General features: G+C 40.4%; 1 protein-coding gene across 2 annotated transcripts in view; it reads right to left on the bottom strand.

Moving 5' to 3' along the window:
• The window catches only part of GPC5 (glypican 5), a 1,044,547-nt gene that overhangs the window by 831,406 nt on the left and 195,466 nt on the right, over positions 1–17,675 (bottom strand). For both annotated transcript variants that reach the window (XM_030567347.1, XM_030567356.1), the window contains exon 3: positions 11,465–12,159. In XM_030567347.1, coding sequence (XP_030423207.1) covers positions 11,465–12,159 — 695 coding nt within the window. The remainder of the gene's footprint in view (positions 1–11,464; positions 12,160–17,675) is intronic.

The following is a 17,675-nucleotide window of genomic DNA, read 5'->3' as shown; positions in this document are numbered from 1 at the left end:
AAAATGAAATAAATTAACAGAGGGGTTTGTGATTTCTGAGAAAGCCATTTTTTACTTTGCTGACTAGTAGGTTTTGTTCATTGGTTGTAATCCTCATCCAAACCATCTAGTAGTTTAACTATCTACCTTCATTCTTTTTCTGATTTGATCAATTGCTGCCATATTTGTGGCTCTGCACCAAACCCATTGCAGGAGGAACCAATGCAGATAAGGAAAAGGGGAACTATTTACAAAGGAAAAGGCCTTGCTTGACTCTTACTAGGCAAAATACTCAGCTTGGTTCCAGAACAAGGTCACTCTTCCCAAGTGCACCACTAGAATCTGCGGAGAACCTAGCATGGATTCTATGGAGAAGCATGTCAGAAAGAGCTGGTACAAAAGCATCCTCTTTGATGCCATATCAGTGGAATTGCTTGCCCCACAATGAATCTCAGCAATGATCCATTTCTTCTACAGACTTTCTACTCTATTTCACTACCAATGATGAGAGGGTACATATTATAAATATACATGTGGGAGTACAATTTTTATTTCCCCCCTATAGAAAAAAGTATGTTATAGTGAACTATTTGGTTTATTTGGTTATTTATCAGGCCATTTGCTAACAAACCACTGAATCTGCCACTAACTTCTCTTGCTGTTTAAGTAATTATCTTGTGTGTAATATTATGTGTACTTTCTGAGTGCCAAAGAATTATGGCCATTTTGTCAGCTGTGGAGACAAAAAGATGACTTAAGCCAAGATTTTCCAGAAATAACTAATCATTTTGGATTACTCCATTTCTAGGTGCTCAGTTTCAGATACTTTAAAGGGGCCTGATTTCCAGAGGAGGATGTGCAACACTTGGACAAATAAGATCCCTTTAAGGCTAGGTACCTAAAATCAGTAATCTGCTAAAAACCATACATACAATCAGATACATATGGATCTACAAAGCCTAATGCTAATATTGGTGTTTTCTTCACATTCAAATCTGCTCTTTCCCAGGAGCCAAGGCTCCAATTCCATCCAACGTTGCTGGCATAAATACCATTTGGACTCATAAAAATGAGTTCTTCCCACCTCTCTCAGAGCATCTTCCCAACTCCTGAACATGTTGATAAATTATCTCCTGAGTTGGCTGGGTCAGGGCATTTCTACTATATTTGGCCTTCTGGGGTGTGCCTGGCCCATAAGGCTGTACAAATTTAGGCTAGAAAGGACCTGATAAAAATATCTACATAAAACTGACAAATGACAGGGAACCAAGAACGCAAATCTTCCATTTATAACCTAACTGCACGTGAACATGCTATACTCTTCGTGGCTCGTCAATTAAATATTAAATTTTATGTGCCAATGTGTTATAGCAATCCAAACTATGTGTTTTATAGCTAGTCATGTTGGGTAATAATGATCAGTAAGAAATAAAATTCTTGTATTGCCCATTAACTCATCCTTTCTGCTAACATTTAATGACACAAGGAAGCTTTTTAATATCAATGACAGTAAAAACAAATCTTCAGATAAATTGTAAATCCACAGATTGAGACTAGTTAAGAGAACTTAAATCTTCTTGCAGCTCTAAGCAAATATTTTATTGGCTAGAACTCTTGCCGCTGTTAAGATGCTTAAAAATTTCTCAGAAAATATGGATAGGATTTTCAAAAGGATTCAGTGTTGGACTAACTTTAATACCATTGAAGTCAAAGGGAGTTGGAAAAGATTTAGACCAAAGTTGACTGTTTTTGAAAATCCCACCTCATATTACTATTCTTTTACTCTTATTTCATACAAAATAACTACATTAAAAAGCATTATTAAGGTTGCAAAGTGAGGCACTTAAAAAGTAGGAAATGAAGGTTGCCTATATAACCTTAATTTGGCCTCCTTGTTTATGCACATTATGATACAGTCTTTGATTACATGATCACATATGTTCTTTTCATAGGACCCTTACTTCACTCAGTGCACAGAATGGATGGTTGTTCACTGAATAAGCAGCTATTCTATATTTCTTTTTCTCTAATCATTCAATTTGTGGTCTCATATATTATTTACTTACTGCACACCATCCAAACCCTGCTCTAAAGACAGAATTATTAATTTCCTCATACATTTTAATATTGTTCTGTCATCATAATATCTTAATTGCTTTCTGTCACTACCTCTGCCACAGAATTCCTGCGATATTCTGGGCAAGTCACATAAACCAAAATTTTCACAGATGGCCACAGTGTGATCCTCATTTTCTCGTTACCCAACTTGAGACATTCAAGTCTGATTTGCAGAAGTGTTGAGCACTCAAAACTGCAGCTGAGCTCGTGGAAACTGTGTTTTGAACATATAAAATTCTATATAATGCTCGACAGCAAAGGAATCTTGAGACTCAGGAATAATATTTTCAATTCTAGGCTTCTTCCTGCTGTTCAGCTTCTTTCCACCGCATCTTCCCATTGTCCAATCCCTTGCTACGTCCCCCTGCCCCCTTATCCAATGTCTGCCCCTGTCCCCGCATCATCCCTTATCACGCCCTGACCCTGACCTCCTCTCCCCCCAGCTTCTGTCCATGTTTTCCTACCACTTCTATCCTCCACATTCCACTGCTTCTGCCTTTTCCCACCCTGGCTCCTGTCCCTCTCTTCCCTAATCCTGCCACCCTTGCATCTTCTGACCTCCCCCCTGCTTCTGCCCATCTTGTCCTACACCACTCCTGCCAGCTCCTGCTCTTAACCCCTCTCCTGTGCACTTCATCATTTCTTAACCCTTTGCATTTGACTCAGGTTTTTCACCCCTTCCCCTCCATGCTACCTGAGTGCCAGCAGGGCAAATTTAAAGAGACATTCTTCCTGCTTTCTGTTTTGGTACACAGTGGCACAGTGGACCTGGACAGCTAATATTAGCAATCACAGGGAGAATGTCAGTCAGCCCCTGCATCTCTGGGCTGGGGCATGCTCAGTCACTGTGTGAGGATGTTGCATGTGCAGTCTAGTTACGTATCGGAGCTGTGGGGGACACAGAATGCTCAGTGCAGATGGAATCTTCAAAGTATATAGCTATCAAACCCTAGCAAGCCTCTGATTATGTTCAAACTGAGATTTTTCAGAAGTTTATAACCTGGCCAAGATAGTGTAATTTTTCACAGGGACACACCCTGTCACCAAAGCAATCCTACTGACAAATTTTAAGCCATTGCTCCAAAGCATGGAGGCACTAGAGCAGGGTCCCCAACCTTTTCCGTGGGACAGCCACCGGACGACTAGCCTACGATGACCGCGGCCACCGGACAAGCAGTCGCCAAAATGCCGCCATGAAGCGGCAATGTCAAGAGGCGTCGCCGCCGAAATGCCACCATGAAGGAGTGTCATCAAGAGGCGTTGCCGCCAAAATCCTGCCAAAATTCAGGGGGATTTCAGCAGTAGCGCTTCTTGATGTTGCCATTTCTCGGTGGCATTTAGGCGGCTGCTTATTTGGCAGCCAGTAGACGGGGACACACAAATGCCTGGCAGGCACCATGGCGCCCACGGGCACCGTGTTGGGGACCCCTGCACTAGAGCTTCTCAACAAAATAGTTTGAGAGGTGGGACAAAACATAGGAAAAAACATTTACCCCAAGCTCATTCTTGGAAATGGCTGAACTGTTTTAGATGACCTTTCAAAAAAAAGTTAGCCAGAGGTAGACACCCAAAATGGAAAATTTCAGCCCACCTGACTGCAATTTGGCAAAGTTGTAAGCAACTGAAAATGAGGTCTTATGAGGGAGAACCTTAATGGTAGGCATCGCAACGTGTACCACATATAATATGTTAGCGTCTGAATATACATTCATATATGTATATAAAACACACATGAATATTAGAAGAACAATGTATGTTTATATATACGCATACACATGTACACACACACACACACACACAAACACACACACACATATATATTTTTACCATTATACTCAGAGCACATAGTGGAATCTATATTACGATTTGTGTATAGCATATGCATAGAATAAAACACTTCCAAATTTCACCTTTCAGCATTTGTTTTTCTCCTTACTTCTTAAAAGCACAAACAGTTACTGCTAAAGAGACTCTCTTCTAACTCTGCAGAGATTGCTTTGAGTGCATGAGACAGTCATTATTTGCTGACTCACAATCATTTATTCTGAATTTGTTAGACCCACTGATGCATGAACTGCTTACCAAAGTGTGATAAACAGTTCATGAGTCACTCTGGTAAATTAATATTAATGAGCCAATTTTCAAAGGATTCAGGACCCCTTCTCTCTAAAACCTAATGAATTATTTTACATGGAGAAACATTTATTGCCTATCTGAATTAACTATTTCTAAGCCAAAATTGCCTGGACCATTTAACTCACAGACATAAAACACATTTACAAAAGCTACACTAATTTACTAGACCATTATATCTCAAAGAATCATAGTCTATTGTGTTAAAGACCAAAAAAACCCAAACTATAACCCTGAGAGACTATTGTGCCAGGTTATTGGCACTGATCTGCATTACAGTCGAGACCTGATCGAAAGCCCAATGAAGTGAATGGAAAGACTCCCACTGATTTTTAGGTTCTGGAACTGGTCCTATCTGAGAAGGCCTTAATACAGCTGCAGTACTGTCAATACCAGACATTCAAAAACTAGACTCTGGAAAAAAAAATTAAAATATAAAAATTGATTGAATTTTATAGGTCTTATTTTTTGATCCTTTATGTTTACACTCCAATCACATGTGCAAGCTTTTCTTCGCAACACTGAGGGCTAGAATCTTAGGGCAGGTCTATGCTTGAAAACACTGCATCGGCACAGCTGCATCACTGCAGCGCTTAAGTGAAGACATTCGTACACTGAGAGAACTTCTCCCATCAGCTTAATTAATCCACCTCTGCAATAGGTGGTAGTTATGTCAACAGGAACCCTCCCGGTGACCTACCATTGTCTACATCAGGGGTTAGGTAGGTATAGGTATGTCACTCAACCCTCAGAGTGATGTAGTTATACCAATATAAGTCTGTAGTATAGACCTGGCCTTACTTTTATTTATTTATTTTTCATGAAAGCTGATATTCTTGTATTCTCATTTGTGTCCAAGAGCTGGAGCTTTTACAAGAATACTAAATACAGTGAGACTTGTGATAAAAGTGTGAGAGTTGGCAATATTGCAATAAATAGGAATGACTCCTTTTCAGAGTTGTTAGGTACTACTGGGTGAATTAAAGAGTTACCAGGAAAACATGAGAAAATTTAATGGTAATTGTGTTTACCATAAGGGGACCATGCCAAAACACTGTATTAGGAACCTTATGTCAGAACTGACATCTGATTAAGAAAATTCATCTGTGATTACCTGAAAATGCCCTTTATATGAGTAATAAGTGCCACAGAGCCATTACAATGCGTACTTCAGAGTGCTTGGAGTTTGGAGGTAAAATCAATTCTTGGGGGGAGGGAGTAGTTTGAGCATTGGCCTGCTAAACCCAGGGTTGTGAGTTCAATCCTTGAAGGGGACACGTAGGGATCTGGGACAAAAATCAATACTTGGTCCTGCTAGTGAAGGCAGGGGCTGGACTCAGGATCCCTTCTAGTTCTATGAGATATAGATACATCTCCATATACTTTTATTTATTTTATCAGTCACTGACAACAGAGACATGTCCCACCCCGAACATCTCTCCAACTGAGACAAGTTCCACAGTGAGCTTAATTCAGTTGTACTTTCCTAAATTACAGATTGTGTTAAAATAATACCTGAGGAAAAAAGCATGTCCTTGTGCTGAGCATTCATTCCCCATAATGAAAGAAACTCAAATATATCGATGCGCGTTTCCATCTCTATTCTTGATTACATATTTGTCTTCAATGTGGGTCAGATCTCTTGAGCTTATTAGTTGAAGTAGGGACATTTTCAGTTAAGTGCAGATAGCTTCTCCTATTCTTCACTATACTCAGGTACACAGATCCATTATAATGGGGTTTTCACAGCAGTGGGAAGGAGGACTTTTGGACATCCAAAATATTATTGTTGTGCTGGAGAGTATCTGTGGCTGCTCACAAGTGTGTCTTTGATCCCTTTGTCAACCACTGTCTGCACTGAAGCCACTGCACATGCTTACCAATTTTCATTCAGGCTAAATGGAAGAAGCAATTCACAGAATCATAGACTTTAAGGTCAAAAGTGACCATTATGATCTAGTCCAGGGTTTCTCAAAAAGGGGTTGCTGCTTGTGTAGGGAAAGCCCCTGGCAGGCCGAACCAGTGTGTTTACCTGCCCCATCCACAGGTCTGGCCAATCTCAGCTCCCACTGGTGGCAGATCACTGCTCCGGGCCAATGGGAGCAGCTGGAAGCAGTGCAGAGCCAGGGCAGGCAGGGAGCCTGCCTTAGCCCTGTTGTGCTTCTGGTCAAGAGCCTCCTAGCCAGAGCCCACATCCTGAGCTCCCTGCCCCAGGTCGGAACCCTCTTCTTCTCCCAAATTCCCTCCCAGGGCCCACACCCCAAACCCCTGCCCCAGGTCAGAACTCCCTCCTGCACTCTAACTCCCTCCCAGACCCCATGCCTCTGCACCCGAATCCCGTCGCCAGCCCTGGGCCCCCTCCTGGAGCCTGCCCCTGCTACCTCAGGCCCTACCCCAGAGCCCACAGCCCCAGCCGGAGCCCTCAGCCCCTCCTGCATCCTAACTCTTCTCTTCTTCCTTGCCCTCTCACCTTTGGCCAGCACCTGCTGTGCCCCTTCTTCATTTTCCAACTCTGCAAACCTATTCCTGAGCTCTATTGCTCCTTCACTAGCCTGTCTTTTCCTCTGCCTGGTTTGCTTAGTCACATGTTTCCACCATCCACTTTCCTCACCCAGCAGTTTCCCCTCAGAGTTCTTTGGTCCTGCTTCCATCTGAGCTTTTCCCTTCGGCCTCGTCATGTCTTTGTTCCATCATCTGCTCGAACCCCCTTCTAAACTCGACCAGAGTTTCCACCTGCATCTCCAGTCCTCAGAACTTTTCTTCCATCAGCTCCATCAAGTGGCACTTCATGCAGACAAAACTCTTTTCAGGTACCCCCTCCTGGATCATGTACATGCCGCAGCTTCCACATCCCATCATCTTCACAGTGTCTTCCACTGCTTGGGTCATTACAGCTGCTCCCTCTGTATCTGTCATAGGCTTCTCACCTAAATCCTGTAAATCTGGGAAACACAAACCAACCCAAAACACCACCACTCACAGCAAAACAAAACCCCAACAAGCACCAAGACACTGCTAGAACACTGCACACTCCTTTCAGTAGCTTGTGTGTTCCTCTGCCTGCCTCTTAGTCTTCCCCCAAACGCCCACTCACACTCCCCTGTTTACAGCTCTGTTTGCTGGTTCCTGTGCCACTGCAGCTGTCTATGCCACTGCCTGACTGGCTGGCTGGCTACCTTTATATGACCCCTAGTCAGAGAAGCCCCACCTCCTAATCAGGGCTCAGCTTCTCTCCCAGCACACTGCCCCTACCAGCCTCCACACATACGAATACAAATAGCTATGAATACCTTCTCCTCCAACAGAAGTCCCACTCAAACTCCTCTGTTTACAGCTCTGTTTGCTGGCTCCTGTGCCGCTGCAGCTCCTCAATGGAGTAAGATAGCTGATACAACAGAATCCACTGCCCAAGGCATTGGATGAGACTGAAGAGCCTGAGCAAGAACTAACTCAGAGAGAATAAGAGGAGTTCCCTGGGACTGACTGAAAATGAAGAGTCTAGGGGATTGATTGGTGGAGCTAAATGGAACGCCGGGCTTGAAAATTGAGAGCAAGGAAACTGCCTCCTGTTGTTTGTTCCTACTGTGTTCAGGGAAACAGGACTTTGTGTATAACAGGGGTCGGCAACCTCTGGTACACAGCTTGCCAGGGTAAGGACCCTGGCTGGCCGGGCCAGTTCGTTTACCTGCCGCGTCAGCAGGTTTGGCTGATCGCAGCTCCCGTTGGCTGCAGTTTGCCATCCCAGGTCAATGCGGGAGGCAGGAAGCCGCAGCCAGCACATCCCTCAGCCCACGGCACTTCCCGCCGCCCCCATTGGCCTGGGATAATGAACCACGGCCAGTGGGAGCCACGGTCCACCGAACCTGCCAATGTGGCAGATAAACAAACTGGCCCGGCTCGCCAGGTTGCTGACCCCTGTGTATAACAAACTGGATGGCACCAAAGAAATACCTGACTCAATTAATTTCTTCTCCTAAAGAAAACAACATCAATAACCATTGGCTCACAGCTCAAGTCAACAGACAATATTACGCAGTATATATCGTCCTTCTTGTGGGCACTTTGGAGTGGAAAAGACTTCTGCTGATAAAAAAGGCACTGGCTAAAGTCTGGATAACCAATATGTAGAATTTGGTGAATGTATATATTAATGACCAGGTTGCCACCTATTAGATCTCAATGCATTACTTCTCTGCCCTGAGATTGGCGTTTGATGTTTAATAGAATGAAGAGTATGCCTTTAATTTATTTTGGGAGTGAATGCTATGACAGTTTTGAGGACTACTTGTTTGTCTTAATCAGTAAAATGAAAATGAAATTTTCATCTGACAGGAGACAGTAGCTATAAGGAAGTCTGCTTTAATGGATAGGAAAAATAATGACACCTCCTGCAGTGGTTCAATCTGGATGATATTGTAAGGAGCAGAATGAGATTTCAAGGTTGTATTCTATGACCTTGTCTGACTAGAGTAAAGGTTGTTGCTCTAAGAAAACAGTTCATGCTGGAATTTATTTAAAACTTCCTTTTATTTCATATATAATATTGATTATTTTGCTTGAACTCTTGTGCATACACATACACAAGAAGATGGGGAACTTAAGGCTGTGTTTAACTTGTTTAACATGGTAGTTATTCTGATGGCTGGTGCAAAGTTCATGGTATATTTGTTCACTTCTTAAGGTCTATGCGAAGGTTATCACTTCAACTAAGTATCCATTTTCAACAAGTCTGGTGCTGGATGGGAAACTGACTTTTTGCAGTTGCAGACCTACTCTGAGAGACAGACACACCAAAAGGTTCAATGGTAGGTTAAAGCAGAGACTCTTCAGCCAAAATGGCATCTGCATTGCTGTCACTCTCACTTTCTATCTTTGGTATGGTCCTGGGAGCAGTGGAAAAGGTGAACAGCCACCAAATTAATTGAGGTAAGTGAGGATATGTCTTGGTAACGGTAATGATTGCAGTTGGGAGGAGTGGGAGAGCTATCATCCACAAGAAAAATAGAGCAATTGTCTTTGCGATAGTAAAATGAGAGTGTGAAGATAAACCTCTTCGAGCAATTTATTCAGAGAGAGCTCTAGTCTGTCTGTTCCCAAGTTTCTGAGGCTAGAAATAGGATGGGGGAACAGACTGTATGGCTAAGATCTGAAGTAGGTGATGGATGATATCATTTATGTCCTATCATTTCCATGGGCTGTTTGAGATTAGGAATGGGACAAAGTTGTTCCCACAGCTCAATAGAGAACCCCCCCCTCGACGATGTCTAGTGACCAATTTTGACCAAAGCTGTTGAGAGCCATTTGTTTCCAAGATGAAGTAGCCTGACACCAGTCAGGGGTCTAACTTCAGAGACAGCTGGATGGGAATCATGAAGATAGCTCTAGGGTGACTGTGGGCAGTCACTAACCTCATCTCAGAAATCTACATGTGTTCTAGCTACCATTTTCAAAGTAATATTTCCTCCAGTTGTACTTCAGGGACTAACTCAACTGGCCATATTATCTGTGTTCCTTCTATAATGCCGGGTATGGGCCAGGTTTGTAAGTCAGCTCTTCCAGGGACTCTGAATAGCCTCAACTTCCCATAAAGTTTCCCTTTGTAGTACTAACATACCTATAGTGGCATCTGGGAATGACAGAACAGTAGTTAGGGCACAGCAATCTGCAGCCAATGACAACAGCCCACTATTTCCCCCTCTTTAGATGTGTCAGCCCATTATTTTCCCCTCTATTCCATGGAAATGAGCAGGAGAACCAGGCACTAGTCTATTAGATAAGGCTTTGTTGTGGGCAGAGGCCAATTCAGCAGCAGGTAAACCAAGTGAGAGGGAGTTTGTGATAGTCCTAGCATTGTTACTGGCACCTGAGGTGATACCACATCATACCACAGTTACATCCAACCAAAAATTGATCTGCACATCCTCTTTTATTTATTTATTTATTTATTTATTTATTTCTATTCTAGGTTCTTATGCTACTCACATCACCATGGTAGTTGAGCAGAGTATGATGGAAGCATCCATGAAAGTTATAGGTGAAAGTGTACTCACAGAACATACTATGGAATAAGTATAACAGAGTAAGAGTTAACATTTGTTGGCATAGATATGCCTCATACATTCACAGTTACATTAGCTTTAACTAATGCCTGGTATTAAAAAAAAAACAACCTCACTTTTCATGTGTTCACAGCTAAGTTAGCTTCTCATGCAAGTTACTCTTCCCCTGAAATGTCCTCAAGGAAGGATGTGCTACTCGTTGCAAATGAAATGTACACTCCATTGATGCTAACAAAAATATTCCAATAAATCTACCTGCGGCCATAGATGTTGAAGACAAACCATTGGCATCTAAAGGGAAGGGATGTTTATTACTTGTCATCTTTATAGTTAGATATATATTAGACATCAGATCTTATATTTCTAGTTCATGAAAATAAGGGGTTTCGATCATGATATAAAGTCCATGAGATTTCCAAACCTGTTACAATGTATGTGATAGAGTAATAAACATCTTCACCGGTCTGGCAATTCATTTATTATTATGAACCAAATCTGGCACTCATTTGCCAACTCCTAGCATTTTTTACAAAAGCAGAAAGTTTTTGGAATTAGCTTTCACCATGCAATTTAGTTTTTGCTTATTAGTATTTTAAAACACCAACTTAATTACCCTTTCCAGCACTCACTCTTACTCAGCAGAACTCAGGATTTTCTTGTTCATTCAACAGTTGTAGAATTCGCAGTAAAGGCCATTCAGTGAATGCACTGAAAAGTATAACGGCTAAATGGACAAAATGACAAAAAACTTTGAAGTAAAATAGAGTTTTCTACTGATTTGTGTAAAGAAATTCTCATACAACTGATTACAAAAAATGAGTGTGAAACATTTTTCATTATCACTTCAACTGTTTAGATGGTTCTGGTAAACATTACAAGTTCATTCCACAACTGGAAAACTAGCTTTTCACCCTGAAAAAAAAATCTGCAAATGCGAAAAAATGGTGACTCCTCATTCTGTTATAGTTATGAATACAATATTTGAGAAAATAGCAAGTCACGAATAACTAAAGAAAAAACTGACAATTTTGTACAGCTGTTTTGCTGTATGAAGCCCTTTTTGGACACAAACGTGTTAATTTGTATAACAATGATCAAACATCCATCAATTTTCTAAGTTAGTTTCCATGGGCTGTGTTTCCAATAAGCATGGAAGAAAATAGGTAGGTGCTTACCTGTTCAATTACTTTTGGTCCATTGATACTAGCATGTGTCAGAGCATCATTAACAAGTGAGTGAAAGCTCAGAAGTACGTGCTCAATGTCATATGTCCCATGCATTGTACTGGATAACTCTTCCAATGACTGAATATATCTCCGCCAGTGAAGGTCAATTTCTGCCATGTTAGCCAAGCAGCCTCTAATTACATTCAGGCAGTACCCCATACATGGCTTACTTAAAGTCATTCCTTGGCAGTGGGGGCAATATTGCATTCGTAGTAAGGCTCTGCTACAGTCTTTAGAGAACTGCAAATGATCTGTTGTATTGATCACTTCAATCCCTAAATTGAGGGCCTGCAAGAAAGTACGACTGGATAACAATGATCTCCCCATTTGTCCCATGACTACTTTTGGAACATTACCAAAAGGACTGATATCTCTTTGTGACATTCGAATGCATTCTGAATATTCCAGTGAAATGTCAGTCAGACCAGGATTAATCAGATGATTATAGACTAGTGGGAACAGGGTGTCAAAAAATCTGTTCACCAGTTCTTCTGTACTAATGTCTATGCCAAATACAAAGAGTCCCACATCCGTAAAAAACTCTTGAATGGCCGTCGCAGCCTCGACAGCCAGGTTTCTGTATGTGTTGCAGAAAAGAATGCTTGTGTAATTCTCAGCCTGTCTGATAAGCATTTCAAAGGTTTCTGTAATGAAAAAGAGGTGAATATTTTAGAGTAAACAAGGATTACACATTTCTGCAAAAACTTAAGAATCTAACAAGGATTATATTACTTTAATTTGTGTTTCACTTATATGACAGATATCTTTGCATTGCAACAATTAATGGCTAGAATTTAAGAAGATACATTTTAAATGACATATAAACCCTCTTTCTTAGTATATTGACAATACCTAGCACATTGTGGATCCTACTAAAATATACAATATTAAACACCAACTTTTCTGATATAATGTATTTTATAAATAAATGCAAAGGGCAAAGGAATGGTAACTAACTTGCAGAATAAATCAGACACTAGCAGTAGCTGTCTCGATACATTAGATCACCCACTCCATTCATTCAATAGAGCTTTCACAATTTGTAATGCAAGTGAAATATTATCACTCATTCCACTTCAAATAATGAAATAAAGTCTCTACCATTTAGAATGGGGTGTTAAAGATGGCAATGAACACTTGAAACAGCTCTTCTGTTTTTTATTCATTAATATGTAACTTTTACAGAGCAAACAGATGTGGCTTCTTTTTGAAAGAGAGCAGGTGCAGCACGTACAATCTGAAGCATACTTTTAAACTGTGCTGATAAATCCAACAATAGCAATGGCCAATGAGCATTGAGAGCACTCAGAACTTTGCAGAATCTGGCTTAATGCTAGCAAAAAGATTATTGCTATGGGAACAAATACTAATGTTGTGCATGTTATGCCTTATTGATGTATAAGCACCCTGGATAAAATGAGTTAAAATACCCATGCAGTATCTAATTCTGAAAGTAGGTAAGAAGATCATGTAAGTTAAAGTATTTTCCTGTGAATGGGAAGTCAAACCCTTTCTGAGGTTCAGTGGGTTCACAAAAGGAGGGTTAATGCCCACACCACCTTTCAAAACACTTGAACCTAGGTGAGGAGCCTTGGACTACGAGTTTCCCAGGTGAAAAGCCCATGGGCTGTGACTGGAAGAGAGAGCAGTGTGTTTAAGTAGTTAGATGATAAGAGTTGCTTCTTGGTGATTGGGCAGTGATGCCATAAGATTTCTGCAAGAAAATAGCATGTGTACAGTTTGTAACCCACCTCTGTTCCATGGAACAGAAGTCATATACATTTTGTAAATAAGCAAATTACACTAAATACCCTAACTCTGCATCATTGATTTCTACTTTGTTAGCACAGAGATAAAGTTGCACAGACATGTACCTTAACTCTCTTTCCTGATTTTCAAAGTTTCAAGTTTTACTCAAACTTGATGTTTGGAAGCGCATAAGATACTACTGGACAATCTTAACTCCTTGTTAATGAGAAGGTTTGGGGGGGTTTGTTGGTCAGTGAATGTAGCTTGTGATAAATTTGGAACAGCAAAACATGCCCTCATACCCACAAAACTCAGTTGGTGAATTCTCTCTTTATGAGCTCTTTGTGGTATCACTCAATCATTTGCAACTTGTTCAGAGTACAGTGGCATAATTGCTCGCTGTCTTGAGCTGCTGTGCAAGATTTACACTGACTGCCTAGAAACTGGCAGATTAACTTTAAACTGACACACTTGCTTTTAAAAGCCCTTTACAGTTGGCTTTCCAAACTCTGGGGCCTACTACTCATGCCTTTTAATGATGGATTTCTGTACTCCCACAGTACTCAGTGCTTAGAATTTTGCCACTATATCTGACATTGACAGGGAATCAAGGTTTTTACTGCACTGGGACCTATGACATGTAATTTGCTTCCACCCAAATCCACCTCCATTTTATCCCACTTTAAAAAACATCTTAAAGTTTTAATTTCTTCCCAAAGGTGTTTAGAATAGCCACGCTTGACCTTTTATTTATCACACTCCTGTTCAATCACTGTCTTCACATTTCTAAAATTTGACCCACTCATTTGTTTTTAACTATTTGTATCTTAAAAGGGTGAAAGTTTAGCATGTTTTATTATATTGTATTTGTATTTATTCTGCAGTACAGCACCCTCACCATTTTGAGAAAAGGGTGGTATATAAATAAAGTTATTATGTAGGCATCACTAATGGCACAATACATAATATGTGAAACTGATGGCTCCAAGCCATCACACCAAATAACTGTCCCTATGGGAGGTTTCAAGCTGTCAACTACCCAGGGTCTATCTTTCTCTGTACCTAACATTATGTATCCCAACCAATAACAACTCTCTCCCCCTCCATGCCAGAGCTCTCTACACTAGGAAAGTAGCATGTTACTGAAGACAGTGGTCTGCCTTAGGGCCAGGTGAACAAGTATTGACTATGCTTGAATTGCTTTAACAGTGAGAGAAAAAATCTATTAGCACCATAGAAGAAACCATTCTTGAAATTAGAACACTTGATACTAGACATTTTTTCTTATTTGCTTTTTCAAAATACAGTCTATATTTCTCTAATTGCAATAAAATATCACATCCATGTCTCTGCCTAACAAATAACCTTGAGAATTGAAGACACGATGCTTTCCTCTACTGGAATGAGGGAGCAGTCTCACTGCCAATCTCTGGTGTCAATTTATAGAATGGAAAGAGATATCAGGCTCTCCTAGAGTTTCATATTCTTAGCCAACCCAATGAAATATGCTTGCATACACAGCAGTATATATAATCACACAAGGCCATATAGCCCAGGGACACAACATACCTCCATACTAGTTTCAACAATATTTGACCCTTTAGAACAGGAAGTCTCCTTTATCTGAATAACCTATAGGGTAAAATGATAAGCCTCTTTGATCTACATGTGCCAAGGCTGAATCCCCACTCTGTCATTCCGAGTGCAGAAGTGGGGCCCACAAGGATTTTAAAAATTAATACTTGCCACCTCAGGCTTGTATTAAACACCCAAGGTTACAGTTTTTCTCTAACCTTGGTTTGGAAAATGCTGCCACCACCCAAATGCAAAAAACCCCTTTGAACCAAGGAAGGAGCACTTGGGAATTCCTCCCTGTGGGGTACCCTCAAGCCCCACCCTCCCCTCTTGGGAAGAGCTGAGAAAGAAAACAAAGGAAATTAGCTGTGGCTACCAGCTAATCAAACAACATGCACAAACCTCTTAGGATACCAAAATCCAATCTGTTCTTAAAAAAGGTAAATTTTATTAAAAAGAAAAAGAAAGAAAATACATCTGGAACATAGGCTTTTGATAGATTTTAAAAGAGCAATTCCAAAAATCAAGCACCCAAAATAGCTTTTTTGGGGATTCAGCTTAAAGATCACAAGCAAACAAAAGCATCTGGGGTTAGCACAGAGGAGTCCACATGCCAATAAGAAATAAAAGAAATAACCCTAATCATGTTTTTTTAGACATTCCCTAATTTTACTTACATATCTGAGGCTCCAGATAAGTAGGTTCAAGGTATGAATTGATAATCTATAATCATACCTGGCTTAAAGCTGGTTACAGTATTACCGCTTGTGTCTCTGCATCCCAGAGAACAACAGACAAAGGGAAAGTTTCTTTCCCAATTTTAAAAAAGTTCTACCTTCCTACTGGCTTTTTTGGTCAGGTGCTAATTTTTTTTTCTTTACCTGGGGGACTTTTTAACCCTTTCCAGGTAAAGCAAGTAAAGAACAGCTACCAAGAGGGATTTTACAGCTAACTAGCTGGGTGTGTGTCCATCAAAGGGAGCTATTCCCCCTTTACTAACCACAGCGTGTTCGGGGACATAACCTTTGAGGTTTTAAATAAGGAGATTGGTTTCTTATTGCTGTTTCTACCACGACCCTTTCATATATTGTGTCATTTTTGCATTAGTGGACATGAACAGTTACAAGTTCTAAAACAAACTATTCAGTCCCATCTTGCTTTGTGATTTGCAGGTAAGGAGGATGAAAACTTGGTTCTTTCGAAAACAAAACTAAACAAAACAAATACCATTGGTGTGTTGTGGTCTTCCCTGCAGCCTCTAGATCTGCATAAAAAGCTCAGTTCAGGAAATACAAATGAGGAGTTTGCAAACCCATGGGAACCTTGGCTAAAATGTACAGAAGTGAAAGAACATTAGCAGACAACCCATTTTACCTACTGAGGAACTAACTAAATGTTAACATCTGAAATTATTGGGTTTTTAGTCGATAAGAAAGCTAGAATCTTGCCACTAAATATTCCATATAGCCACAAAAGAAAAGTCTTAGAAGGAACTTGATTTGTCCAACATACTTCAATTTAGCCTGGTAAATCCTTATTTATAGTTTTATTTTATTATATTTATTTTTTAAACTAGCTCTCCCTAAAAATAAAGACAGGTTTCAGAGTAGCAGCCGCATTAGTCTGTATCCGCAAAAAGAACAGCTTCAGAAACAGACTCCAACGAGAAACTGCTGAACTTGAAATAATATGCAAACTAGATACCATCATTTATGCTTGAATAGAGACTGGCAATGGCTGAGCATTACACACATTGAATCTATTTCCCCACCTTTAGTATCCTCACACCTTCTTGTCATTATTACTACAAAAGTTTTTTTTTCTCCTGATGATAATTGTTCATCTTAATTAATTAGCCTCTTAGAGTTGGTAGGGGAACTCCCACCTTTTCATGTTCTCTGTATGTGTATATATATCTCCTTACTATATGTCCCATTCTATGCATCTGATGAAGTGGGCTGGAGCCCACAAAAGCTTATGCTCAAATAAATCTGTTAGTCTCTAAGGTGCCACAAGTACTCCTGTTCTTTTTGCTTAAAAATAAAGAAAAGGAAAATATGCAGATCAAATCAATAGTTGTAAAACCACCCACATTAAAAACTATAAGAATCAGATCTTGCCAAATTATGTCTGACAGTTATTGTGAGGAGTATTTTGAATTTAGTCAGTGACTTACCACAATAAAAACCCAAGAAATAATAGAGTAATCAGCCTAAATTGGACCTGAAGCCCAAGATTGTCTGCAGCACATCTGAAAATTAATTATTTATGTATAGAAATAAAGGGGACTGGAGCCTGGTCCAAAGTCCATTAAAGTCAATGGATTTTTTTTTAACTTCAGTTGGCTTTGGATCAAGTCCTTAATAAAAAAAAGACGATTACAGAGAAGATGTGTTAATACATTCCGTATGAACTGATCATTATTGTACAAGACACTTTCCTTTTCCCATTAAAAATGTGTCAAGTTTCCCTAATTTAAGGTCTGATTATAGTACAGGTCTAGTATTTCTGGTCAGCTTAATCTTCTGATCATTCTCCAGAAGACTGAGGAAAGATGTATTAATTCTACCTTTTTTCTTTAACCCTCCCATAAAAACTAGACAGATTGCCTACTTCAGACAGAGGAAATTTCATCCGCTGCCTTTTCTATTCAGTTTTATATGTGAATAATACTCATCTTTCTCTCTAAAAATGCATTCAACTACACTGGGGGCTTGGCTACACTGGAGAGTTGCAGCACTGGTGGTGGCTTTACAGTGCTGCAACTCACTCACCGTCCACACTGACTACAGCGCTGGTTGTACTCCACCTTGACCTGGGGAATAACGACTATAGC

This window comes from Gopherus evgoodei, chromosome 1 (genome assembly GCF_007399415.2).
Source record: "Gopherus evgoodei ecotype Sinaloan lineage chromosome 1, rGopEvg1_v1.p, whole genome shotgun sequence".
NCBI classification, from domain to species: domain Eukaryota; kingdom Metazoa; phylum Chordata; order Testudines; family Testudinidae; genus Gopherus; species Gopherus evgoodei.
Note: the sequence above shows the minus strand (reverse complement) of the source record. Positions and strands in the feature narration are given on the sequence as shown.